Source organism: Artibeus jamaicensis, unplaced genomic scaffold, assembly GCF_021234435.1.
Source record: "Artibeus jamaicensis isolate MK-2021 breed Jamaican fruit bat unplaced genomic scaffold, CSHL_Jam_final contig_797, whole genome shotgun sequence".
In the NCBI taxonomy this organism is placed as follows: Eukaryota; Metazoa; Chordata; class Mammalia; order Chiroptera; family Phyllostomidae; genus Artibeus; species Artibeus jamaicensis.
The window spans coordinates 13,797,257-13,824,840 of record NW_026521977.1 but is presented as its reverse complement, the minus strand read 5'-3'; the positions used below and the strand labels follow the sequence as shown (position 1 = coordinate 13,824,840).

At 37.9% G+C, this 27,584-nt stretch overlaps 2 protein-coding genes across 4 annotated transcripts in view; one reads left to right on the top strand and one right to left on the bottom strand.

The window, feature by feature from the left end:
- The window catches only part of ANO3 (anoctamin 3), a 287,665-nt gene that overhangs the window by 34,002 nt on the left and 226,079 nt on the right, over positions 1-27,584 (bottom strand). For all 3 annotated transcript variants that reach the window (XM_037132986.2, XM_053673141.1, XM_053673142.1), the window contains exons 15-16: positions 1,041-1,123; positions 463-603 (exon numbers count right to left, since the gene is read on the bottom strand). In XM_037132986.2, the coding sequence (XP_036988881.2) occupies positions 463-603; positions 1,041-1,123 (224 nt within the window). The remainder of the gene's footprint in view (positions 1-462; positions 604-1,040; positions 1,124-27,584) is intronic.
- MUC15 (mucin 15, cell surface associated) lies at positions 16,586-27,479 on the top strand. The gene is made up of 4 exons (XM_037132985.2): positions 16,586-16,665; positions 22,298-23,019; positions 25,264-25,413; positions 27,243-27,479. Exons 2-4 carry the CDS (start codon positions 22,335-22,337, stop codon positions 27,404-27,406), a joined length of 999 nt encoding a protein of 332 aa, XP_036988880.2. The 5' UTR covers positions 16,586-16,665; positions 22,298-22,334; the 3' UTR covers positions 27,407-27,479.

Sequence of the window (27,584 nt, the reverse complement as noted above, 5' to 3'; positions counted from 1 at the left end):
ACCAAGAGGAGGCAACCGTATTTTGCACAATTAACCAAACAAAGCAAAACCGTAGATCAATACGCTGCTCCCAAGAGCTAAAGAAATTAATTTTTCTAAGAAAGTATATATACATTTAATTCTCACACTAAAATGAGAGTTTTGTTAAATTTTAATGCAATACTTGGTTTTAAAAGAAGATAACTAATTCATCAGGGCAACTCATACAATTTCCATTTTACCTTAGATGATCTTCATCTCTTCCATAGGGTGTTTTACCTGTGGACACGCAGAAACTCCCTTGGTCATTACCCCATGACCTGCCGTGAGTTTTATTTTGTGTAATACTATGGAGCACCAAAGTACTGAACAGGATGTGGTCTCTTGCATTATTGGGATCACAGAATGAGTTGGTACCTATCCCAGAGCTGCCTTCTAACCCTGGAATCCCACAACATTCTGACATCAATGGCGATACTTTACCATGAAGAATATCCCTGAGATAGAGACCAGGAGACGGCTGACTTTGTCTGAAGAAGGCTGATGCGGCTCAGGTTTTCCACTGATGGGATTCACTCTCTCCATCTTGTAGTACTTTGCTTCGAACTGGGGACGGAGCGTTTCCTATGAAAGAAACTGCAGGTTACTAAATACCGAAGGAAGAAAATTTAAAATTATCTAAGAATTCCTACAAAACTGATTTTTTGATACAAAAATGGATCAAAGCATTGATACAAAATTCCTGCCTTTTGGATTATTTTTATATCAAGTCTTGTCAAAGAAGAAATAAGAGGCAAATTACTTTCCAGAGAAACCACCCTGAACTATGTATTTTAACCACCCCAATTTTCCACAAATGTAGTTTAAGGAAAATTACATTGCCTCATCCGTGATCTCTTGTATCTCCATTAAATAAAAAGTCTTGTTAGTAAAAAAAAAAACATCCAAGGAAAGTCTAATATTATTTAGCTGCTTTCGATTGACATGTCAAGGGCGGTGAACAATACTCTGCACAATTTGTCACCCCAGTTTCCTCATCTTCGGTTTTCCTAACATCTTACCTCCTCCTCTTCCCATTCAATGAGGTCCCAAGTGTAGGTCAGTGTGCTTCTTCTTCGTTTCCAAAACTCCAGGAAGACTGTGGCTAAAAATAATAACCTTATCGTTATTATAATAAGGTACCCAACCACATTACATTCTTTCACCCTTGCTTTTCTTCTTTGGATGGATGCATTTTTACCACATTATTGAATTATTAAAATTGTTTAAATTCACAGTAAATTTATACAATTGGTGTTTTGTTTTCTCGCACTCTGTTCTCCCCGTCTCTGTGCACTGTTATCGGTGTGCATTCCTAGAAGGGAAGTAAGTTTTTCACTGGATTAAATAAGCAGACTTTTGGTGACATGGCCCATCAGAGTGATGCTACAAGAGAAGGTCAACGGTAGCAACAAAGTATTTATTGTTTCTTTTGATTTGTACATGCATATTCAAAATCATCTAAAAGACCTGAATAAAGTTTTCTCCAGGAAAGACAAGAAATGCCAGATGCTTCTTCCCCAGGGTTCAGAGAGGGCTATGGTGGGCGTGGGAGGGAAAGGGCGAGGCTATCATGCCTCGGGCAACTTTTGCTCAACAAGCAGCGTGCTGTGCATTGACCTGAGCTTGCCATCTGGCCAAGGGTGTGATGGTTCCCATTTATACTGGCAGCAGGTACACCTTTGGTGTTGCCCTTGACCTTAGTATGCTCTGGAAACAGAGACAAGTTCTTGACTTCTTTCACACACAAAAGTTCAAAAAAGTTCTTATGTTTTAGAACTTTTAAAGGCTATCCAATTACCCAAATCTTTAGCAACCATGACATTTCCTGGACATTCAATGTCAAACACAAAGAAAAGTGGTGGTCATCACTTGATCAATCTTGTTGCTGCTAAGTTAGCAGCATTAAAACAATCGCGGCCCTTAATGGAGACATCTCTGCTACCAGCTGAAGTAATTAGGGACATAAAACATGAAATTATGGAAGCACTGCACTTAGCTGCTCAATCAAACAAAAAGAAATGCTTAGAAAAAGGCTATACATTTGACCCTAAAAGAAGCTTACGGTCCAAATGACCGGTAGTTCTCCCTGATCACATGCAGTATCATATGCTACAATATGTACATGACTGAACTCACTGGGACACAGACATAATGGTTTCAGAGAAAAAAAAACACTACTTGAAGCCATTTCCAAGATAGCTTCCCAGGGGTGTGTGTGTGTGTGTGTGTGTGTGTGTGTGTGTGTGTGTGTGTGTAAGCCACATTTGTTTAGAGTACAGCCCTGGAAAACCCATTCATACTTGTCCTAGGCATTTCCCCTTGTGTTTAAGCTCCTTTCAGGCCTGGCAAATGAATTTTATTTGGTTGCTGCCTTCAAGGATACAAATATGTGTTTGTGCCCCACTGTCTGTTTTCTCCTTGGGTGAAAGCATTCCCATGCCATAGAACCGCAGCCTCAGCAGTACGTAAATTGACTCCCAGAAAAGTTCTCCTATTTGGGGAATCCCGTCAGAAGTCTTTAGGGACTGAGTAACTCACACCACAGGACACATTACACATTTTATTGGTAAGATCTGGCTGGTTTTGAAACACTTCCATGGTGCATATCATCCCCGGTCCTCCAGTCTCAAAGAACAGGCTAAATTGATAATCAAAACTCATTTGGCAAACTGGTGGATTCTTTTAATCTGCCTTGGCCTACATTTCTTCCCTGGGTATTGCTCAGCCTGAGATTTACTCTTTTCAGCAAACACAGACTGTCACCTTTTGAAAGCATCACCAGCAGACCCATGAGATTAGATCAAGGAATGTATGAACCTGCATCGCTGACCCGATGCCTCCTGATTTACTGGAAAGAACCTATAGGGCCCTGCAGACTAACTCCATTTTCCTACAGGAATCTTTCCATTACAGAATTGGGGAGATGGAGATCCTACATCATGATCCCCACCCTGGAGATGATGTCTTTTGGAAATGGCATTTCTGTAAAGATGCCCTTCAGCCCTGATGGAAAGGGCCATAGTATTACTAACTCGCCCTGGTACCACTACACTGAAGGGTACTGACTCACAGATTCATGTTCCTCATTTAAAAAGGACATCCACTCCTGAGTGGTCATCTCAGGCTGCTGGAGACCCGAAACTGAAAATCTCTAAACAACCCAACACAACCACTAGAATTCCCATTCCAGGGTCAAAGCAGGTGGCACCTGATATATAGATGGCTCTCCCAAGATCACGGACAGGGCCAAACACACCCGATTCCACCCAGCAACTTGCATTCTTGTTCTTCCTTCTGACCACTTTTGTTTCCTAGTCTAATTACATTTCTATTATAACCTAATTTTTGCCTGAACAAAACTCTTGAGAAAACATTTTTCTTTTCTGTAGTTCTTCAGTCTAATCTCAAGATGAACATGCTCAGATTCTTACATTTGCTTCCTGAAATGACTACCCTGCTTGCCTCCCGACACCCTTTCAGTCCTGCCGTCCAACAATTATCCAAAAGCATCAATTTAACTCATGGTTGGATATGAACTAACCATATTCAAGACAAACCAGAATAATGGCTTGGCCCTTAAGCCTTAAAAACACAAAACCTAACTGGAAATAATACCAAATTTAAAGTCCCTCTTTATTCTCAAACCTCTCTGACTGGTAAATGTATGTGGCCAACTACAAAAACAATAAGAAAAGTTGGAGCCTAACCTAAACTAGAAAGTTCCTAGTCCACCTAAATATGCTCAAATGCCAATGATACCCAGTGAAATAAAACATGACACTGCCCTAAGTCATCAGCAAGATTTATCCCGCTGGCTCACATTTTGCTTCCTAGATTAAAGAATAGATTCTAAAAAATAACTTATAGCTTCTAAATGTGAGATGGTGGACTAAAAGTTTTAGTGTCTCAATTTGGTCATTTTTCTTTCTCCCAGAAGAGTGTTATGAATTTAACCCAATTCTTGATAAAAGAGGATGAGAGAAAGCATTGAACTGGTCACTAGTTGAGGATTGACTAATGGTCCTGAAAATGTCAAAAAGAAACAGGAATCTGTCAAGGACTCTTTGAATGAGAACTTTAAGAAAGGTACCTGTAAACCACAAAAATGGCAAGCAAACAGTCATTTTGTTAAAATTGGTGGTGAAAAGTTTGGTATGCATAGTTCACTCTGGGATCCTGGCTGAACGAGGTGGTGTCTGATGCAAGGAGCAGACTGCACGAATACAGGAGAGTTAATGGCAGGATTCAGACAGGTTTCAGCAGGGGTGAAAAGGTGGGGGGTGGGCGGGTGGAAGAGCTGGACAAGTGAAGCAAGGGCATGGATTTAGTTTAACATCTCAGAGCTGCAAAAATATCCTAATGCCATGCTCCACCTAGGAGAAATTAAATCTAAATCTGGGGACAAACCCAGCGCCGGTATGTTTTTGAAGCTCCCAAAGACGTCTGACATGCAGCCGACGCTGATCTCCGGCACCCAGAGGAAGCATAGTTGTGTTTGTGAAAAAGGTGAAACAGAAGTCAGTCATGGTTATGGGGCCAGGATGTTAATTCCAGAATTGTTTAAGGTCAAGCTGTCAGGAATAATGACTGTTGTTTCATTTTAACTTCCAATTATTTGTAAAGAGTTTTAACAAATGGAGTTTATCACTGTAGACACATTACTCCTAATCTCTATCACAGTCATTCTCAAAAGTTAAGAAAATATGAATGGCAACTACAAATGGTAAGTCAATATGAAATGTTCCATAACATGGCTATTGTTATTACTCTGGTGCTTCTAAGATTAGAGATTTAGGATTTGAAGAGATTAAGTGACTTGGTTAAGTTACACAGCTGATTGGACCCTAAATTATTTTTAACTCAAAAAATTCATACTCTTTCTACCATGGTGCCTCCCTTAATGTTAACAGATAAAGTTGAGAGTGGAGATGCTCCTAGGTGGGAATGGGAATTTGAGAGCAAGCTGTGAAAGTCTTCAAGCAAGGAGTATCCTGGAGACAGGGAGATGGGAAGCATCGCGAGAGTGGTAGACATTAAGTAGCGCGGGGTTGAAGGAGAAAACAATGACGCGGCAGGGGAAAGAACTGTGGCTGGGAAGGAGTCTGGTGGCTGTGGGATGGTGCAAAGGAAAGGAAGCATATTAAACTCAATATTAAAATGAAAATGCGTTAAAAGTTAAATATAAAGTGAAAGCCATTCCACTGACAAAGAATAAAGTGTCAACAGACATAAAGTAATAGAAATACTTATATAATACATATGTATGTATATATCAAATATGTAGATCCAAGAAGTGTCCACTGCCTACGTTCTTCTTACTGTTCTACGTGGAAGGTTTATCAACCCTTCCCCTGGGTTTCATGAAACTGGCTTGAGGGTGGAGTTGGAGGGTGAGAGGCCTCCAGTGGAGCAGAGCTTTTGTGATCAAGGGAAAGCCCGGTTTTACATGAGTTGTGGAGGCAGAAGGGGTGTTGTGGAAAGGCTGGAGATGCTACTGCCTGATTCTTTTCCTTGGCAACCATACATTGTATTAATTTTTTTATTCCTGCCTTTCTGACCATCATGACAAACTCTTCTAAAATTCAAAACATCAAAGAGGCACATGCCATGTCCATTTCGTCATGTCCATTGCCAGCAGCTCTCCTTTGTGATATCAAGTCAAAGGCCCGGAGTGATGGAATCGAACAGTCATGCATATAAAATACGTCAGATTCCATATGCAGTTTGTTTCCAGTTATTTATTTTAAATTTACAGAAAACAAGGCCCCAAGTGGTTGTCATGTATCACTGACCTTGTCCAGAAATCTGCCAAAGCACCTGCAACACTTTATTACACTTGTTCCTGTACTTGCTTTTTCTTACACTTGAAGGTAAGATTCCAAAGTCCCTTTTTCCCCCTTATCATTTTTTAGTGCTTAGAACACTGACAATGCTCAATAAATGTCTATTAAATTGGACTGATTGGCTGAACGGAACCCAGTGACTGTGACTCTAACTCCTGGTCAAGCGTTCTTTCCATTATTCCAGAGCTTTTCAAATTATGCTGCACAGAATTTCATTGGAAATGTGTGAAGGGGAAATTTCAATGTGAAATGTGTGAACACTAGAGAATGTTCCTTTTTTATCTATTTTATATATTGATCAAATTCAATATTACTTGAACAAATTATTAATTTAAAAGTTTGAAAGTGATTTCACCGTACTTCTTTCTGCAAGGTTAGAAGTTGTTAGGGGGGTTGGGGTGCAGGGGAAAGAGGTCAGTTCCCAACACAAATGAACTTAAATATGTTTGAATATGGAGAACAAAAACGGAATTCCAAGTATTGTTTTCATCAGAAGAGATAAAGACTTACAATCTCCCTGAAACAAGACCCAGCTGAAACAACAGTTTATCAGAGCGACAACTCTGAGAGTGACAATTTGGACAACACCCAGGTACTGTTAAAGACTCACCTCCATTTCCCAGGTGAATTTTCAGCAACATCCTCAAGCACACTCTGCTTCCCCCACAATGTATTGCAACATCCTCATACTTGAGGTAAAAATAGAAATCTCGCGGAACAGGTTATGCAGTTAGCAGAATGGCTATGACAGAGGCACATTTTAATTTCCATGCCTAGGAATGCTACTGTTTTTTTGTTTGTTTTTTTTTGGTGAACATTTAGCAGATATGAAATTAATGGAGGTCTATACCTGAATATAAAGTAAGCTAATTAATATACAAAGCCTATAAATATTTGTGAGGTGACAGATTTTGAATATTTGAGCTGAACTGTACTTGGCACAACCATACGTAGGACTCATTGCGTAATCAAGCCCTTCATGTCTTGTTAAATTTCTTCTTTGTCTAAGGATATGGGATCTTTCTCTGACTTTACTTCTAATTTCCTTCCCCTCTAACAACATTAAATAGGAAACGACAAACAACTAGGTTCTAAGAACAAGGTACAGCCAGCATTTGACCCTTAAGAACATATAAAATCTTTACCAATTCCTAAAATCAGACTTGACATTTTTTTCTCCCTGATAAAATTTGTTTAGAAATAACAAGCTACCTGCACATGGCATGTTATATTAAAACAATGAGGACTCTCACCACCATCTTGACCAGAGCAGACCTAACCTTCAGGTAAAGAATCACTCTAAAGCTAACTCTTCCAGTTGTAACCACACCACATGTCATTTCTTTAACCTGACCTTTTCTACTTTCTTTCCTTTTGGTTCAAACTGGCCTCATCCAGCGCCCTGACTCACCTGCCTCCCTCTCCCTTGCTCACCCAACTCTCTTACCCATTAAGCCCTTCAGACAATGAGGCTCTAATCAGTGTCGAATAATCTTAGGAACAAAGAAAGCCTCGGGTCTATTGACCAAAGAGACAGAGTTTCAGTCAAACCAGAGATAACATCTAGGTCTCAGTTGTGTTTCAGCTCCACCCTAGAAAATCAGTGAATTCAAACAAAGCTGCTCACTGCTGACTTGAGGACCAGATGTACTGATCCACTGCCCCTACCCTAGTGCTGACCCATCAGGACAGACCATGACCCTGACCCCAATTCCCTTCCTTACCATGACTAATGATTTTTCCCGTGTAACCTATCCCCTGGAAGCCATAGGGTAGCCAGGTCTTTCATCAGCTCACCTGTGCTTCCAGGCATGGGCTACTTTCTCAAGTAATAAACCCTTACTTTTTTTGCAAAACCCTGTTCCTGTCTTACTGGGCTCTAATGCACACAGGCAAATGGACATCTTTACTCTGGTAACACCGTCACTCAATACACTACCGGCATTTATATATTAGACATTTTAGTAGCATCTGTTCAAGTGCAAACTGATCCTTTCAATTGAATTGCTGAAAAATTGGAGGAGTCGCTCAAATAAAAACTTGTCAGCTTTTGCTTTGTATTTTTAAACAAAATATAAGGTAACCTTTTTAAAGCACAGAACTGATTTTTCTCAGGCCCTTTCCTCATCCTATCATTCAGCTCTATGATAGACTTCCTTTCCTTATTCTGTGGAACATTTTCTGATTACAAATGCGGCGCCAGCAGGTGTCTAGGAGGGCCTGCCAGATACTTAGCTTTCAGTAAATATATGTTGAAATGACTTAATTAAAATTGTAAAGAAAATAAGTCACCTACAATCCCACCACTAATAATAAGCTATTATTAAAATTTTGGTCATTCCAACGAAGGTAACTTTCTTGAGTAATATATTTAGGATAGTATGTTGCTGACAGGCAGAGGTGCGGCCATCCTGGTAATTAACTTGTGACAAAGAAGAAAAAACACCAACTCATAACTAAGTTATTTAAAGGCCTCACACCCTTCATAGGCTGTCCTGTCCTTCCCAGGAAACATTCACGAGGACCGAGAAACTGTCCAGTTAACCCCTGGAACCACTATGGCCTCCAGGAAAGTGCTCCAAACTAAGGTGTGCATTCATGGTGGTTAACCAGAGCCCAGTACATGGTTACGTATTTGCCTTTTTACCTTAAAGGCATCCCTCTCGAACTAGTACTTGGCACCACAGGTGAATGCCAACCAGTATAAAATAAATTATTAACTTCACTTTTGTAATAATGCAATAAAATTTATATTGATTGAATTATAATTATTCTAAAAAACATTTAGGAAAAGTGATGTGGTGTGGGGAAAAGAGCATGAATTGTAATAGCCATGTTCAGTGGTCTTCTCTAACGGTGTGATCCTGGACAGACGGCTAAGCAATGAGAAGCCTCCGTCTACACAACTTACCAACAATCACAAAATTGGCTTCATGGGGGTGTTGCATGAATGCAATAAGGTACAATTTGTAAGTAGTCTACGCTTAACTCATTCTAAGAGTCAAATAAATTGTAATAACCAACTTTTTTCAACATTCTTTTAGTTCTTAATAAACTGCTTGGTTTTCACTGCATTAAGATACTGTATTTTTTTCAGGAGTAATAGAGCTGTTGTCAGTGAGTTATATTTCAATTTTATAAAAATTCAGCCATAAGTTTCTTTATATTAATTCCCATTTTTGCCCATATCTAGCAAGTGGCTTATATCATCTTTTTCCTTCTTTTATATTTAAGACTGTAAAACTGCCTTTGAATAATTCCATTCAAAACATTTTTTTAAAGCACAGTATTTGGTTGCTGTTATAAAAAGTGTACAGAAAAGGAAATGAGTTGTATTATATCCTAAACAGAACTAGCATTTATCGAGCACTTATAATGTTTCAGACTTTGTGCTAGATATTTTTAAATTACCTAATATGATTTCTACAACAACCCAGGCTTAATAAAGATTACTGATCTCACTCAGTAGATAAGCATAGGAAGAGCTTGGAGGTTAAATTACCTGAAGAAGTCACGTGGGTGAAATTCAAATCCAGATCTTTTTCCATGGGAAAGGAAACATGATTTGGGATAGACCTTCTTGAATTATGGAATGTACAACATACTTCTGCTAAGAATTATCATCACAGACAGAACGTTTAAGCAAAATTGCAACATTCTAATAGATCTAAATGAGACTGAGGACTTGCAGGAGGTTAGTTGCTCATTCAGTCAACAGTGGTCCATCAGTGACAAGTTTAAAGTCCTGAACGCACATTCTCCTCCCTTTCTGTAGTCTACGAATGATTACTAACCATTCTCTTTTCTTATAAATATCTCTACCAGGACAGAAGTCTCCACTTTTAGAGAATATTTAGAGAATATTTCCTTTGCAGTAAATCTTTTAGAGAATATTTCCTTTGCACTAAATCTCTACTGAGATTTTGATACACGTTTATAACTTAATTGTCTGAAAGGACTTTTTTCTTTGATTAAACCACTCTGTCTAAATTTTGTGGGGACAGTCATGCAGAAGCAAATGATACTTCTTGGTCCACACTTTACGCAAACACTCAATTAGTGAAAGGATAATTAAATTGCTTATATTTATTATTTTGATATGTCTAAAAGCTCCTTTTAGCCACAACTAGAATCTCTGTCTGCCCCAAATCCTGGATGATAGAGTGGCCCTGAATGTTTTTTCATAGTTGACTGATGGAATGTGGAGTCAGGGATACATTCAGTTTGGGTTTAGTAAGGCGTTCAAGGGGCTTGCAGGCACTTCCATGTGCTGTTCGGTTATATCGAGCTATGAAAACACAGGGATGGATTCTGAGGAAACTCCTTCCCATGCACCTGCCGACTCTGCCAGGTGCCAGGCTGGGGGCTGTGTGGAGAGATGCCCATGTTCCCTGGTGGTCGGCACTGATAACGGGAGAGAAATGAGGTCAGGAATGAATGGAGCCAGAAACTCCTCGGTGAAAAATTATTTCCCAAATATCAGCTCATATTGAAACACACTAGAAATTTTCCCCAACTTACAACCTGTGCCCAGATGGACTTGACTTTACCCCAGGCCACTCTGACTCCTAAGGCAGGTTACTGGCTTAAAATAGTTATTCAAAGAAGATTTACAAGCACCTTAGGTGCCTTTTTTAAAGATTGTCTCCTGATTCAGCCCAGAAATTTCTTTTTCTGTAGCTAAGAGGTTCTAGGAACAATCCACTTAGCTAAAAACAACATTTTCATTGTTCTCTATAAAGTGTTTAAGGTGATATTTGTCCTTTAAGTGAATGTGAAAGCCACTTATTGTTATTTGTTGCATGGGGGACTTGATTTCAAAATCCTCTTCAGGTCACAGAACATTTTTCCTTTTTCTCCTGCCCCAGCTTTTGAGCCAGGGAACAATTCAAGGCTTTTCTTCGGAGAGTACAGACCTAGCATAGGCACTTCCGTCTTCGCTCACTCTGCCCCACTCTGGGTCACGGCTCAGGGCTGAGGACACTCAGCAAATAGACTTCATGCACTATTGCTGCTCAGGTGGTTGTTTCGCTATTACAACTTTTGTAGCCAGAGAGAAACAAATTAGAGATCTAGGATTTTCCAATGATCTGACTTGATATGTACTTTTAGAAAGCATTAATCAATCACATGAATTTTTTTCCTAAAGATGGCAAAATAATTTATAATATTATCAGTCTGCCAGTTTTGCCATTTTGTTATATTTATGCCTGGTTGTTTGAGTACTTAATTAAGTCCATATAAAATGATTACACAGTTTTGAAATTGGGCAACTGTAACCTAATGAGGTTAAACTCTATAATTAAATTAGGGTTCTAAAATAAGGAAACGTTTAACAATAGACTCTGTCAGACAGGAATGAATCGGTTGTGTGCTATTCCCACTCAGCAGAATATCTTGTACTTGCTAAAGAGTGCAATATTATTTCCCAGCAGGCTGCTACTTGCAGGATTGAAAAGTTGTTTCAGGTGTTAGGAACAAGAGGCTACACTTCAGAACTCATCTATGCAGGAGTCCAGAGGAAGCCCAGAACTCCCCATCTTGACAAGATGTCCCCATACCCGTATTCCACATACACACACCTTGCTGTCCCGTCTCCCTCACATTTGGGTCCACAAGGACTAAATCGCTTTGCTCTTTAACTGCACTCATATCACTCACCTCGAGAAGACCCCAAATTTCACGTCATCCCTTAACCCTTAGATTTTAATCCTCTGAGTTCCAAGGAATGGGGGTTTCCTTTGAGAACATCCCCACTCCATCCCAATTCTTTGAGATATTTCCACTATGTCCTCGTTTACTCAAAGTCATCAACAGCAAAGTCTTTCATGTTGCTGCAATTCTTGGTCTGATACCTGGGATGGCTCCAACTTTCCATGGGGCATTCTCAGGTGATGGCTATTTGTATCCCACTCCAGTAGGTACTGAAGGTGAAGTAGTGAATAGCTTGTTCCTCACTGATGCTTCAAGAGCAATTTTCTCTCTCCTTAAAGATTCCCAGAGTCGAGGGTCACATTATCAGTCCATACTTCCTACTACCTCTTCCGGTGGCAGTCATCTAACACACTTTGGGGGCACTTCCCCCATCTGCTCCGAAGATTTTTAAACTCTTGACTTAGTATAACTCTTACTAACATAACTCCCAAAATAATTCTTGGAAGTTACAATATATGCAGATAATCTTTCTAGAACCGTTGCTTCTCAGTTCTTTGATGTCTACCCTCAAAGTTATTTTCTCCTACTCTGTATTACTCATGTACTTCCATGGCATACTTCTGATCAATAACTGCACACCCACCCTCAACACCATCTGCAGTTATCACCTTCATTTTTCTAGCTCACTCTGAACTACATTTTCAATATTCCCCTGATGCAGATTTTTAATCCATTGACCTGTCATAGTTTCAATGTCATTTCTTCCTTTCATACACTCACTTCCTTCTTTATGTATTTTTAGTGGTCAATCATTACATTAATTCACTCACTTACATATACATTCAACTCTCTAAGCCTTTTCTCGGTTTGTCACGAACCCATAGATTGAACATGACCTTAGTTAGAAACCATACTCTATCCACATTGGACATTGCTAGGGAAAATTATAGCTATGCTTGGTGACTTCTCTCATTTAAAATGGATTTTAGTGGATTCTTGAGTCTGCTATGCTGTCATCCTTTCTTCTCTTTCTTAACATCCAGTACCTGGAATCATATAACTCTCAGTTGCAATTTTTCTGTCTTTTTTATCATTAAAAATAAAGTATTCAAAGAAATCATCCACCCAAACTATATCTACCCACTATCTAGCTTTGTGCCAGTCTCTTTATTCTCGCTTGCTCGAACACAAGATTTGTGTACCCCTAGCTATTTTCAGATCTTCTCATGAACTAGCTCCCACCTCTTATCACCTGCTAAAGGAAACTGGTCAAGGATCTATATGTACAATTATATAAATATGTCCAAGGGATACCTTTAGGTGAAAAAAAAGCAGACTTCAGATCTGCAAAGACAATAAGTAGAAGAATATTCTAGGAAGAAGAAAAGTGGGCCAGCAGTTGTCTTACCCTTAGTATATTCACTTATTTTTGTTATTATTGTTAAATGTATTTGTTTGTTCCTATGTCCATTCACTCATCTATTCATTCATCTATACATTTATTGAGCATGTAGTCTGTGCCAGGGACTATTTCAGCTGTGTGGATAAAGTAAGAAAGAAAGCAAATAAAAAATGCTACTTTTAGCAGCTTTCTAGCACAGGAATAATAAACAACAAAAATAAATAAGATAGGCAGCTGGGAATTAAGTGCTGTGGAGAAATTAATTCAGGGCAAGGATATAATACAAGTTTTTAAAATTTATTTCCATTCTACTTATACCACAGAATATTATCCTTTATACTCATATTTATATCTTATAGTGCTCATTGATTATCTTGTTGTACTTCCCTAAAACAATAAAGAATATAAAAGAAATTAAAATTATTTTTAAAATCTCTTGTGAATATGAGGGTTTTTAAACAACAATTTGGATCGACTTATTATAATTAAAAATAAAACAATAAAATTTATTCCAAAATTTAATGGGTCTAAACATAAAATCTAAGATGTTATTCTAAAAACATCTCCAAGATATAATGTCATTTGGTTTCAATTGACTGAGGCATCCTTGGATATCTACTGGTTCTTACTGAGATAGCTTTCAACATCAACTCTATTTTAGTTTCTTGTCTTCATGAAGACATTTACCAAGAACATATATTGAGATAAATGTGTTGATAAGAATGCAGCAGGTTTCATTACAGTTGCATCACCCATTTCCTTGAGCCATAGTGGATTAAAGTTTGTGTGTGATTTCTCAGCTTTGCAACCTTCCTTAGCTCCCCATTTGTGTAATATGCACAGAAGTATCACCCACGCATATACGTACACACTATGTCACAACTTCTACCTAACAAAGGGCAAAGTTCTAGAAAGCCCGTAGCAACAAAATGGAGTTTTTAACTTTTCCCATAAAGCTGCAGTTAAATGAAGAAGACCATATTATACTATCTTTGAGTTAACAGGAAAAAAATAAGCTTGCATGTTGAACAACTCAGCATTCATGAGAATGATCCCTCTATTTCTCTTCTAACAGAATATTAAAACAACAATTATCATCCCTAAAGAAATTTTCCAGTCATCAATTCCCATTGTATTTCTGACAAATATCATTGAAGTATCCTCAAAGAATATAACAATCATATTGTTTACTTTATTATTAATCAAATATTTATTTGTTGCTGAACACAATCATATTGTTTACTTTATTATTAATCAAATATTTATTTGTTGCTGAACATGTCCACGCTTCTACATGGAGAAAAAACTGAATTCACTTTATATTCTGCTTCAAACTCATAACTTGCTGTTAATGGATTTGACCTAAGGCAACAAATTCCCTATGTGTGACTTCAGCATCAGGCATGCCAAACTATAGGATTTGGGGGAAAAAAATCTTTTAAATCTAGAACAATGTTTTGATTTTATTTGAGATATGCTCCCAAGCTACTCTGCTTCTATTTTCAGATTCACTGTGACAATATCTCTGTATTTTTCATGTTCTAGAAACTTCACTTGTGAGTGTTTCCACCATTACAAAGAGGTGTTTCTTCTTCCAATACACATTGGGAGACTTAATTAATGGCTGTGACGCAATCAGTGAGTGCCAGATGAAAAGCACCATAGTAGGTAAGCAAGAAAAACTCACATAAGCATTGCACTATTGTGTCATCTCAGCTGGTCTGGCTGACGAACTTGTCGGGTCATTGTCTCTTACTGTTGGGCTGACTCTAGTGAAACAAGGTCTGCCATGGGATTGTTTTTCCAAAATACCGCATGTACCTGGAAATGGACCTTCCATGAGATTTGTTTTGTAAAAAACTACTTTTTAACTTCAACACAGGTGATTTCACAGGTGGCCACAACTAAGTGAGCAAAGCAATAACTAAGGCATTACATTTATGCATAGTTTTTATTGACAGCTTATCTGCATTTCCAGTGTGTACCTGAGGGAGGGTAGGCAGGGTCTATCTCCAGGGTCAGTTCTCATCAAGTGGTTATGAATGTCAGCAGGGTGATGGTGAAACGGGTTCTGAGGCCACCACAGTTAGGGTCTTCAGAAAAGAAGGTCATGGCGGGTGAGCTTTGACTTTTATGGCAGTGAAAGCAGAGCAGGGTAGCAAAAGTGCCTTGTAATTTCTATGCTTAGAATAGGTCATAATTGAGGGTCAAGTCAGAAAATGGTAATAGATTCATACATGTATCTGGAAAAATTTCTCAGGGACATCAATCCGGCCCAGTCATGTTCAGTTTCCTAAGTGCAGACATAAAATATTTATTTCAGTTGAATTTTTTCCCCCAGTAACTGACTAATCTGAAAATAACCAATTGAATTCTACTAAGCCATTGCTTAGTAACCAGTCATTTTACTAAATTTAACTTGTTTTTCTTCATACCAATGCAGATACAGCTTAAATATTCTTTGAGTGAACATTTTTCTAGGGGTTGGCTTAATTTATAATCAAACTCTGAAAGGTCCTTTAGGCTTCTTAAAATTAAAAACTATAGAATTACCTTGTTCTTTCCTGGGGCCAATTAACTGGGCAGATTCTTTGCATTCAACTTGAAGCTCCTGAACCTTAGCTAAAGTTTCGCTTTCTCTCTCAGCAATTGGAAACCTATCTCCTTGCACAACAGAAACTAAGCACGAACCTCAGGCATACTTAGCTGAACAGACTTTGGCGCCAGGCCCCAAATATTGATGTTCTGAATATCCCAGAAAGTGCAGTTTCACTCTTCTCCTTTTCATAAGCCGTGAAAGGAAGTGAAGGAAGTATGCCAGGTCGTTATTCAACTCTAGCATTTAATTAAGCACTACCTGGGCACTTCTGAAACTCTCCAGCTTCGAAATTGAGAGTAAAAGCAAAGAGAACACAGGATGGAAACTACTTAACTGAGAAAGCTCCCAGGATTTCTCAGGATCGTGTGGCTACTCGGAGACAGGCCCCAGTTACCCCTCAAACTTCTGCAAGTCAGCAAGCAATCCCATCTCAGTCCCAGTGATTACTTGGAACGTAAAGCTTACAGCTTTCTCAAGGATCCCAATACACATCAATTCACCTTGTATTAACTGTCACTTTCTCTAAAATGGATTTCAGTGCATGGCAGAGAAGGCTCCCCACTGGTGACCCCACCATATTTTCTCCATTCAGGTTTTAAGTACACAAAGAGAACATTCCACGGTGGGAAAGAGACTTGTTTCTGAGTCAAGAGAACACGCGCGGCCAGAAGACAGCAGCAGGTGCAGGGTGTGACTCACTTTGGTTTCCTCACCTGCAAAGTGGGAACCCAGCATGTGTCAGACATTCCTGATGCACCAGGATTATTACCAAAGTCTTTGTCCTTTTTTCACTTAGGACAAGAAATAAATGCCCTTTGTTTTGCACCGCTTAAGACAACTAGCTGGCCCCAAAGTCAAAACAACCAACCTATGAAAGCTGGAGGGTTGGACTTATTTTTTTAAAGGCCTGAATGAGGTTGTATCTTCGTGCTGACAGCTGAGAAGCAGGTCAGTCAGGTTCTTGGGTTCTTCTATTACACAAGCAAGATACAGCCAGCTCCACCTAATTTTCTCTGCCACCCTCCTGCTTAGTGGGACATCGTCATACTTAACCTATCGCTTTCTCTAATGCACGGCAGACTCATTTTAGCCGGGAGAGCTGTGGAATTTCAGTTCCTGTTTGTAAACACCTCCTAGACTTAAAGGTAAGTGTGTGCTGGGTGCTGCGTTACCTAGGATTCCTCCTCTCCCGACCCTGTTGTCTGTCTGTCTGTCCGACCCTCTCTCTCTTTCATTGATTTCCTAAAGAGAATGAAAGTGGGTTCAACTTTTGGCAAACAGTCTGGGAGGTAGCTAGACCATTGTAAAGACAGGTAGTTATTTCATTAAATAACTACCTTCCAGATGAGTATGTGCACTGTTAAGTGAGTTTACTAGATAATGAAACCAACTGAAGAGCTAAAATAAAAACCTTCCTTCAACATTAGTGATTCCAAGTAAGAGTTTCCTCAGATTACTTCTTAGTAAAAACATTTTAAGTGCAGATGCCAGCATGAGTGTAAATTGAATATTTAGATTTCAGTCATGCATTTAGGTTTCAAGGTTGTTGTGAAAGTATTAGAATATGATAGTTTTAAAAAGCAATCTCCTAGTACAATGAATTACATTCCCAAAGACTTTCTTTAGGAACTTTGGCAAAATGTGTGTTTATAATACTTAGCATGACAAGCACACGTGTCCACCACTCGCTGGAAATCTAAAGGCTAAGTCAGTTTTGCAGAAGACACCCCATGGGACAAATACAGTTTCTCAAAATTAACCTTGCTTTACTGTTCGCCCACTTTCTAGTTGATCCCTAGAGGCTGTTTCTGCAGATAGTGAAACTGGACAGAAGGCATGTGTTTGGGAATCGGGGTCCAGAATATTTCTTTCAGAGACGAGTCTTTCCTTCTAAGCATGACATTCTTTCACCTAATTATTTCAGTACTGAAGTTTACGACTAACGACGCCCAAGATACCTGGGAGTAAGACATTCTCTGTATTTTTACTGGATGTGTGCATACCTCTCAGACTTTTAGTTAGAATGATGTTTACAAACTTTTGACAAAAATTTTCTGTAGGAACTGGGAGGAAAGTCACAGTTTTCTTTCTTTTTTTAAAATATATTTTATTGATTATGCTATTATGGTTGCCTCATTCCCACACCATTCCACTCTGCCCTGCACACTGCCTCCCACCCGCTTCCCCCCCTTTACTTCATGTCCATGGGTTGTACATATAAGTTCTTTGGCTTCTCCATTTCCTATACTATTCTTAACCTCCTCCTGTCTATTTTCTACCTACCATCTATGCTACTTATTCTCTGTAGCTTTTCCCCCTCTCTCCCCTCTTCCTCCCCTACTGTTAACCCTCCATGTGATCTCCATTTCTGTGGTTCTGTTCTTGTTCTAGTTGCTTGCTTAGTTTGTTTTTATTTTGTTTTATTTTGTTTGTTTGAAGCAAATAAAAGTAAAATGGTATGCCTATGATTCTCAGGTATAGTCTGACTTTACGGTTAGTGGTCTCTGCATCCCTTCAAAATCCTCATAAAAGAAGCATTTATGGAGTCACGATTTGCTACGTTCTCATTTCTTGTGGCTCTTTCATTTAAGGAAAGGAAAACACTGCCCGAGATTGGAAAAGCCACTCACAGTAACGCTCAAGGTCTGTCTCAGACATGGGCTACGCGTCAGACTGAGTTTCCTATGACAAAGACAAACAAAACCTATCTGTCTTTCTTCATGGTCTGAAATCTATAACAAGGAGTGATCAAAAGCAACTAAGAGAGAAGTAGCCCAGTATACTCTTTAGTTGTTTCACTACAGAAACGTGTTTTTATGTTATTCCCTCATTGTACCTACCTGAACTCATGTTTTTATTTAAACCTGGTTTTGATGGAGTTCAGAATGACTAGCATTTCCCTTCCCTTGCATGGGTTGATTTACCTGACACAAAGAAAGATATTTTCTTATTTTTAAATCTTGGTATAAAACAAGTGTGACATAGAACATGGAAGCTGGGCAGAATAATGTCTTCATGCATTTAAGGAGGAGTGAAATTCTGTACAGAGACTGCGGGTTTGCCTCCCATAAGGGCCAGTTTTTTCCCTCTCTCTCACCACCTTCTGTAGCCCTCCACACAAAGGTAGTAATGTGAAACCTCTTTTTAGTACCAACACCAGAGAAAGGGAGAAAATAGTGTTTATTTTCCTCTGTGTAAAGGAATTATTTTAAAAACAGTGAAACTCACACTCCCTGAAAGTATATTTTGCAAGTTATAAAGTACTAGAAATAATACAAACATTTCAATATATACAGAAATATTTAGAATCTGTGTTTAAGCGATCACAACGTGGATGGACATTCTTTTTTCTGTTCCCTTTATAATAATTCTAATCTAGGTTGTTTTTGAAGTTTGTAATGATCTCAGATTTGCTCCTATGTTACACCCTCAAAGTTTCTGTTGTGAGTTTCCATTGATGGGCAAGAAGTGGCAGAGAACGGGGTATGGGGAAATGATACTACCTGGTTTGTCGTCCCAATTTTCTCTCCCAGGACAACTTCACTTTTCTCTCTTTTTTTTGCCTGTCTCCCTCTATACTGCATCTGGTTGACAGATGAACTTGGGCACACACAAACATGCCATCCATCATCCAGCCTAACTTAGTTTACATAACAGTTCACAATGTAGTTTAAGAATCTGATCTCTGGAGATAGAGACGAGCTGAGAGGAAAGTGCAAAGAGAAAGGATATATTGTTATTGCATTGCCCTCCAGAGCTTCTCTACCTCCTCCATTAGCCTTTGCTGCTTATAATGTGCTTCCTTCAATTCAGAATGGGATTAGACTTCACCAAAATTGCTTACTCTTTGCTCCAGCAAAACTACAGAACAAAAATGTGGTTTTGAGTCTTGGCTACTTCTATCCCTTTAAGATGCAGGGACCTAAGGAAAAGGTGTTACTTGGTTCTCTTATAGGCCTGCGAACAGACGCAAAGTTGTCCTTGCTGCCACACCCGGACAGCAGGAATAAGTCTATGTTCACAGCTGTATTCATTTAGGAATAAAATGCAAATAGTATTCATAGCATTCTGTCTCATCCCTCTCTGCCCCTTCTTTATAGGCTGTAACAGGATGTTTGGCTCATTTGGGGTATCGATACCTTAAGTTTTCATGTTACAATAAAAAAACTAGGTGAAGGGTAGAGAGATCCCTTTGGTGGTTCCATGTTACAGGCAAAGGGAGACAGGGACAACAAAACTCACTTTGTTGACTCTTGTTAAGTGGACTCTCATTATGGGAAGGGAATGGAAGCTCAATGCCACGTTTTTGCTGTAACATTACAAGAAAGGTAGAAGAACAGTCAAGGGGCGTTTTCTTACCCTCTGGTGACCACTTCATTAGAAAGAGTAAAAAACCAGAAAGCTTAGGTGGAGGAAACCAGATCAAGCAGCATAATAATGATAAGACGGGTGACCACGTACAATTCATAAACTAATCAGATCACTAGCAGCAGATAATGACAAAGGCTATAATATTTGCCACAAACCCAGTGGAGTTCACAGGAGAAGGGTGCTTCTGGAAAGGTCCATGTGAATATTTTTAAATGAAATGGAATTGCACTTTTGATGTGCTAGGTGAGGCATTCATTTAATGAAATGTGAGTGAACTAATATAAGTCCTGGGGAAATCATTTGTTTTGTTCATGTTAATCCATAAACCACGCGGTAAAAGTCTATATAGAATCCATAGAGACAATTGTTAAAATGTATTCAATTAGGATAAAATTGTGTTTAGTGTGTTTGGGAGTTACTTAAAGTAAAATGCCCATTTTTTCCAGTGTTTAAAAAATGAGATTATAAATTGCTATAATTAAAATAGAAAAATAATAAAATTTGTAGTTGTGCTAAGACAAGGTTGACGGGAGAAGTTCTAAACAGTAGCCAATCACTAAGTTCCATATTCTTTTGTAACTTTTGTTACATAGGTAAGTAATTGCTGGCTTTATGCATAGGTTTGAAACTAACTCTGTTTCTTTAGTTGTATGTTTTTAGATAATGTGTCCTTAGACACATTATGTTCATTTTTTATGCCTCATTTCATCATCTGTAAAATAGAATTAATAATTCCTTTCTCAGTATTTGATTGTTTTTAGTAAGAATTGAATGAGAAAACCTGCAGAGCATCTGATATAATAAATGCTTAATAGTAGTAATGTTTTCTAGTTATGTTAACAATTTTTAAAGCCTAAATTAATTTTCTTGGTTATACTAAAAATGCTCATTAAATATAAATAAATAGCCTTATCAAATATTCAAACACTTATGTAACCCATACCAGGTCATGAATCAGAGTAGGTGGGCACAGAGAAGCCCTTCCCATGGTGACCCAACCAATACTGTCCCTGCCTCCCCACAAGAGACCACTTTCCTGACATCTAACATTCGAGGTTTGTTTTTGCCAACTTTTGAACTTTATTTATATGTAATCACCAGGACAACTGGCATTTTAAGGCTGGCATTATAATTGTGATGATCACCTATATTTCTGTATGTAGTTCTAGTTTGTTAATGTCCACATATTAATCTTACACAATTTATTAACCAGTCTGTTACTGATGGGTGCTTAGATTGGAGACACTCATAAATAATGCTCCTATGAATGTTCTCGTACATCTGAACCTTGGTTTCTTCATCTGCAAAATGGGGGTGATACAAGCTATTCTTTTTGTCTTAAGGGATCACTGTCATGGTCATGTGAGATGATACTGTAAACTTTGTCAAGTGTAAGACACTCACAGAAATATTACATTTCAATAATAAGGAATGGAGGTTAACGTTTATGAAGTGCTTACTTTAAGCGAGATATTGTTCAGAATACTTCTACTTAAATCATTTCATTCAGTCTTCAGAACAACACTGTGAAGTCAACATAGTTATTATGATGATGATAAAACCATGGCTGGTTATGATCATTGATTTTCATAGGTTATTTGTGACAGAAGCCAGGATTTTAATATAAATGTACTTTCAAAACCATTTTCCCCATATACTGCTAGCTACTGAATTAGTAGCACTTCACAGTAGTGTAGAAGACAGTTAACATGAAAAATGATGTGCCTGGATTGGAGGTCAGGACCATGGTTCAAATCCCAACTCTGCTACTATCTAGCTAGGTAATTTATACCACTCTCAACCGGATGCTTCATTAATGCAATAAGGAAATTAAAGAGTATCCTCAAATCTAAAAGTCTTTCTGAATGAAGGGTATCATGAGAAGTATTTTGAAAAATGAATGTTACTTTCAAATTCAAATAATTCAAATTAGGTATAAAATCTTTTCAAGTTGGTTCATTGATTCACTTTAAAGTAGTACATTTAGTGTATATTCAGTAACTCAATTTTCATAATATTCAAAAGTACATCTTTATAAATAACATGTTTTCCTTAAATAAGTTGAAGGAATCAGCCAGCTGTAAATCTACATGCACTATATTTACAATATTTTTTAAAATTACTTGGTTTACTTGGTTATACACACACATATCAACAATATTTGAAATAGTGGAATAGTGGTGTCTTGCCTGACAAAGTTTTTGCATGGAATTTTCTTAAAGGAAGAAAAAATATTATGTGGAATACAGAACTCAATTATTCTAATATTAGTACATAATTCAAAGAAAACAAATTTTTGGAATTAAGAGTATGGTATTATTATCTCAGTATTATGTCTTTAGATTTTATCACTTTAAAAGTGTAGATCTTTGTTTAATGATTCAAATGGTTGTTATTTTCCTCCAGATTCCCCTGAACAACTCCAATACCAAAGAAAGCTATAATGTTGACCTCAACGCAACTTCTGTGGATTTCAACCTTATTTAGTGTTCTCCTATTTGTAAGCCATGGGAAAGAAATTCTGGAAGTAAATACTACAGAAAACGCTGCAGAAGGCTTAAAAAATAAGGCAAAAGAATTTGATCCTTTCACAGGTGAAGCACATTCCAACTTAGCTAAAGACAGAGAAACCTCCAATCACAAAGCAAGTAATTCCTCTCGGATGGATCCGTCAGATGGAAGTCCTGAAACACCAGATTCCGGCGGTAATTTGAGCACAGACTTTTCCTGGAGTCCAAGAACCACGCCCGTCTTTTCTGAAAGCGCTCCCTCCAGCCACAGCGACGTTCCTAAATTGCTTCAGAACTCATCAGTAACAGATGAAAATTCTCTGGCCCTCTCAGAGACTCCCAATACTACTACGTCTGCCGTGCCTTCAGAAAAGGTTCCTTGGTCTTTGGCCAATGACACCGTGAAAACTGACAACGGTTCCATTACAGTTAGCATCCTCCCTTCGGCCCCAGCCACCACGTCGGTGAGTCCCATGACCACAGAGCCAGACGCCTGGCTCAGCACCACCAGCGACAACATAGCAGCGTTCACCCCCTACCAGGAAATGACTCTACAGCCCACCTTAAAATTCACCAATGATTCAAAAATCTTCCCAAATACATCAGACCCCCAAGAAGGTAAATATAAACATATTTAACTTTCCTTTGGTATGAAATAATCTCCGAATGAATCACATGGATTACAACTGGGGAATGCGTCATCCTAGGAAAATGAAGGAGACTACAATAGCCTAGGTCGCTCTCACTTTTAGGGGTAACCATGATAAAGGGAAGGAATATTAGAACTTAAGTCAGCATATGCTGGTCATTCCTGTAGGGAAACACGAGGAAACAGTGGGATGAATGAGAAGTAGGTCAGGTTGAAAAGAAATGGAGACTGAGGCAGTGATACAGTTTTGAGATACTGTCTAACAATTTCCACTGAATTCTAGAAAGACTACTTGAAATTTCATATGCTTTTAGGAATACTGTACAAATGAACTGTAAAAATATATGTCTGTTGGTTTTGAAACTTGATGTAAGTAAACATATAAGTTATCTGATACCTCATTGCAATCACAGGAAAATAAAACACTGATTTTTTTTTAAGTAAATAAACTCAATGAAAGGAAATCATGCCTAATTTTTGGTTTAGTACTCAATGAACACCATAAGATAAAGTTTACCTCTATCACAAAAAAAATGTATATGGGGACATTTTTATCTTTCATTTTTAGGGATTACATCAAGCGTTAGAACCTAAACTGAGACAGATCTCTAATATTTAATGAAAATTCATTGCTTTATATTTTTTCAGGTCTAACCATGTTTCTATTTTCTTGAAACCTAAAAAAATACTCTTTTTGACTACAAACTCACCAATTTCCAATACAACTTATTTACAGATTATATTAATGATGTAAACACCAAAACATATATATATATAAGCTACTATCTGAAAATTGTTACAAGTGTACAGGAAAGGTTTTAGATTCTGAAATCTAGGCTTTCCAATAGCTCTGCAACCCATATATTGTATGTACATTATATATAAACAATACATATAATGTACATAAATATATATATTTAAATATTTTTGTTGTTTAAGTACAGTTTTCTGCCTTTTCTTTTCGCCCCTCCCCACCACTCCAGCCCTCCCCACCCCCTCCCCTGTTTCCAGCCCCACCTGTTATTGTCCATGGGTCCTTCATAATTGTTCCTGCAAACCCTCCACCCTTTTCCCCCACTACCCCCTCCCACCTCCACTCTGGTCACTGTCAGCTTGTTCTCAATTTCAGTGTCTCTGGTTGTATTTTGCTTGCTTGCTCGCTCATTTTTCACTTTAGCTCTAATTTTAACACATCTACTCTGTTTAGACATGCTCTAATATTCTGCCAAAAGTATTTTTAAAAAATACTGTCTTTTGTCTCTCTAAACTCAAAATACATATTGAAAACACTGAGCACCTACTCCTGCCATTTCTCTTTAATTTCAAAAAATGCTAACTTTGCTTCACTTTTATTTTAGTAGTAACTTTGCTGTTAACTTTCTTGTGTGAAGATTAGTGATTTAAAAAAAATAGGGTTTCATATAGAATCAGAGACTATATAAGAGCTCATACCTACGTAATTAGTCAGCTTCTCAATAAACTAAAGAAACTCATTACAAGTAAAATACACTAAATATGAATTCAGGGAGTAGTAAGTAGTTTAATGATGATGGCCTTCAAATGCAGACTTGGTAAAGGGGATGGCAGAGTGAAATCGTGGGTTCTCTTAGGCTCAGACCTACACATTTTGTTCCCTGCGTGCAAGGCATGGACAACACCTTGCTCTGGTCCTTTGTTCTCCTGCAAAGTATCCTTATCAGAACAAATTGTTTTTTTCTGATTGTGCCTTTTTACGTGGAGCTTTGTGGGTTCATTTCCTATTGTGCGCTTACTCCCGTTAGCTTTTTACTTCCAAATTATCATAGAAACAAGCTCAAAGTTCATTTCACCAGTAAAGTTCATCAGAGATTCAGAGTTGATTAAAAACAGTACAGCTTTCAACACAGAAGTTATGTCCCGGTGGAATGCACACATGACATGTCAGTAGTATCAGGGTTGAGAAGTAACGAGACACTGTTACAAAACTAGGACTTGGTTGTATCGGGAAACATATTTTGCCAATATATCCCTAGTACTCAGTACTGGGTAAAACTCATACAATATCACTCTTATCTAATAAATAAATACATATATAAATATTTTTAAACATTCTTTGTGGTACATAGGAAGTCCACGGGTATGTACGGATGTGTGTATGTATACACACATATCTGTTCTTCAAACAATTATTTTAATTTCTTGTTTGTAAACTATTTTTTCCTTTTTTTCTTTAGAGAATAGAAATACAGGAATAGTATTTGGGGCCATTTTAGGTGCTATTTTGGGCGCTTCGTTGCTTACTCTGGTTGGCTACTTATTGTGTGGAAAAAGGAAGACAAGTTCATTTTCCCATCGGCGACTTTACGACGATAGAAACGAACCAGGTAAGAACAACTTTCAGGACTTCATCCTCCCACAGTGGTTTTAAGTGTCAATTGCTAATGGTCACTGCATTATCTAGAAGGGTTCAAGGTCACATGACAGGAACAGACCAAAGATTTATTCTGATCTACTCTCTGGTTCTCAAATAACATAAACCAAATAATTATGAACCTGCGAGAAAAAAATGTTCAAATATTTGACACTGTTGCTCATTGCATCACAGTTGGTTTTAAATAATAATCCCTGAACCTAAAATACATGTGTAAAATTGGAAGATAATGTTATGGTCTTGAGAAAAATGTGGCCAGTTTTGTTAGCATTGCTGGGTTTTTTTATTAGCAGCAATTGGAGCAAAGATATATTCTAATTAGAAGCTCTTCACAAGTTTTACAGATACAGTACACCTATACTAATTATTTTATTGAGTCTCTTAAATATGATTTCGAAAGAGTTGCCTATTTGGCTATGTAAAGTCACAAGCACGGTTTACTTTAGTTCAAGATTTTCCCATTCACATGATAAAAAAGAACCATAATGTGTATGAATAAAATAATGTAACTGCTAAGAATTAAGCACTGAGTTTGCTCTCAACAATTCAATGTTTAGAACACAAATGAAATCACTTCGAATGTTTGACTCATCCCTTTGGTTCACTGGTTTTCACAAGGGACTCTTGCTATCATTAAAAAAAGTTACATGACCCTAGTGGGGTCAACTGGCGAGTTCTGTTGATCTTTGATAACTTGAGACCATGACTGAAATACACTCTTTTTCGGAACCAAATCCACTTTGTACTTTTAACTGAATTTCGTCTGAGTTTCTAGCAATCCATATAAGGTAAAAAATGGAAGTTTTCAAAATTAAACAATAGAATTTCTAACAAGGTGTTTCAGGGTTTTTTTTGACTTTTGGAATATTTTTCTTTATCTATAACCACATACGAAAAGCTCAGTGTATTAAATTAATATAATTTAAGATGTGACTGAGGCAAAAGAAAACAACTCATTTACACCATCTCCTTTACTCCTTCAAGACAGATCAGGGATCCCTACAGTTCCTGGGAGACCAGTTTGTAAAGAGATGGTTCAAGAAAATGATAGGATATGAACAAAGAACAACACTCAATGAGCAATTAGATTAATAATCTACTTCGTAATTAGTCATAGATTTAGTATTTAAAAGTACCTCCTACACACCAAGTTTTTTTTGAATACAAGTTCAAGCTCATTAAGGAAATAATGATTGGCTGTTTCTTGAAAAAGAAAAGAAATTCTTTATCATTTGTCATGAAACCTTGAGTACAGGGTAGGGTGGATCTGCCGGCAGGACATACAAGCTTTTACAGAGAGTTTTCTCCCATCTCCACATTTAATGGCTCAACCACATGAAGTCCCTTGGTAGAATAATGACACTGGTTTTAAAATTAATTCTCTAGATTTTTTAAAAATTATTTTTACACCAGAAGTAAACATTTTCAATATCAATTGACAAGGCCTGAACTCACAAGATTCAAGTAGTAAGACATTTGTTTACACTTCTTTATACAAAATATTGCTGTGAACACTTTTGTTGTGATTTCTCCCTTAGTTCCTTTAGATTTGGTGCAGTAGTGGGGAAATTTTGGAAGTTAAACTGTTCTTTTAGTATTAGAAAGAAATGGTTTAAAAACATCTATTTATTTAAAAATTCAAAACTAGTATCTACAAAGCCCATGTAAAGGGTAGACGTACTTACTGACCTAGAATGATTCCTAAGGTGTGGCAGATACCTGCGTGTGTATGCATCTTTCATACTGTCACCATAAAACACTTTCCTTTGGTTACTTTTTTAGTTCTGCGATTAGACAATGCACCGGAACCTTATGATGTGAGTTTTGGGAATGCTAGTTATTACAACCAAAGTGTCAATGACTCATCATCCATGCCAGCAGGTCGAGAAAATGCACGTGATGGTATTCCTATGGATGACATACCTCCACTCCGTACCTCAATGTAAAACTAAGGGGAAAAGGCTTCGGATGGCAAGTGTTTACCTACATCCTGGACTTTGCACCAACCCGTCTTTCCAAAGCTGCAGTGAGATCACTGTCATGTGGCTTGTGCCAAGAAGAACTATAAAAGCCTGAGACTAGCTAGTAGCAGAAAAAGAAAGAGAAGAGAAATCATCCAAAAGG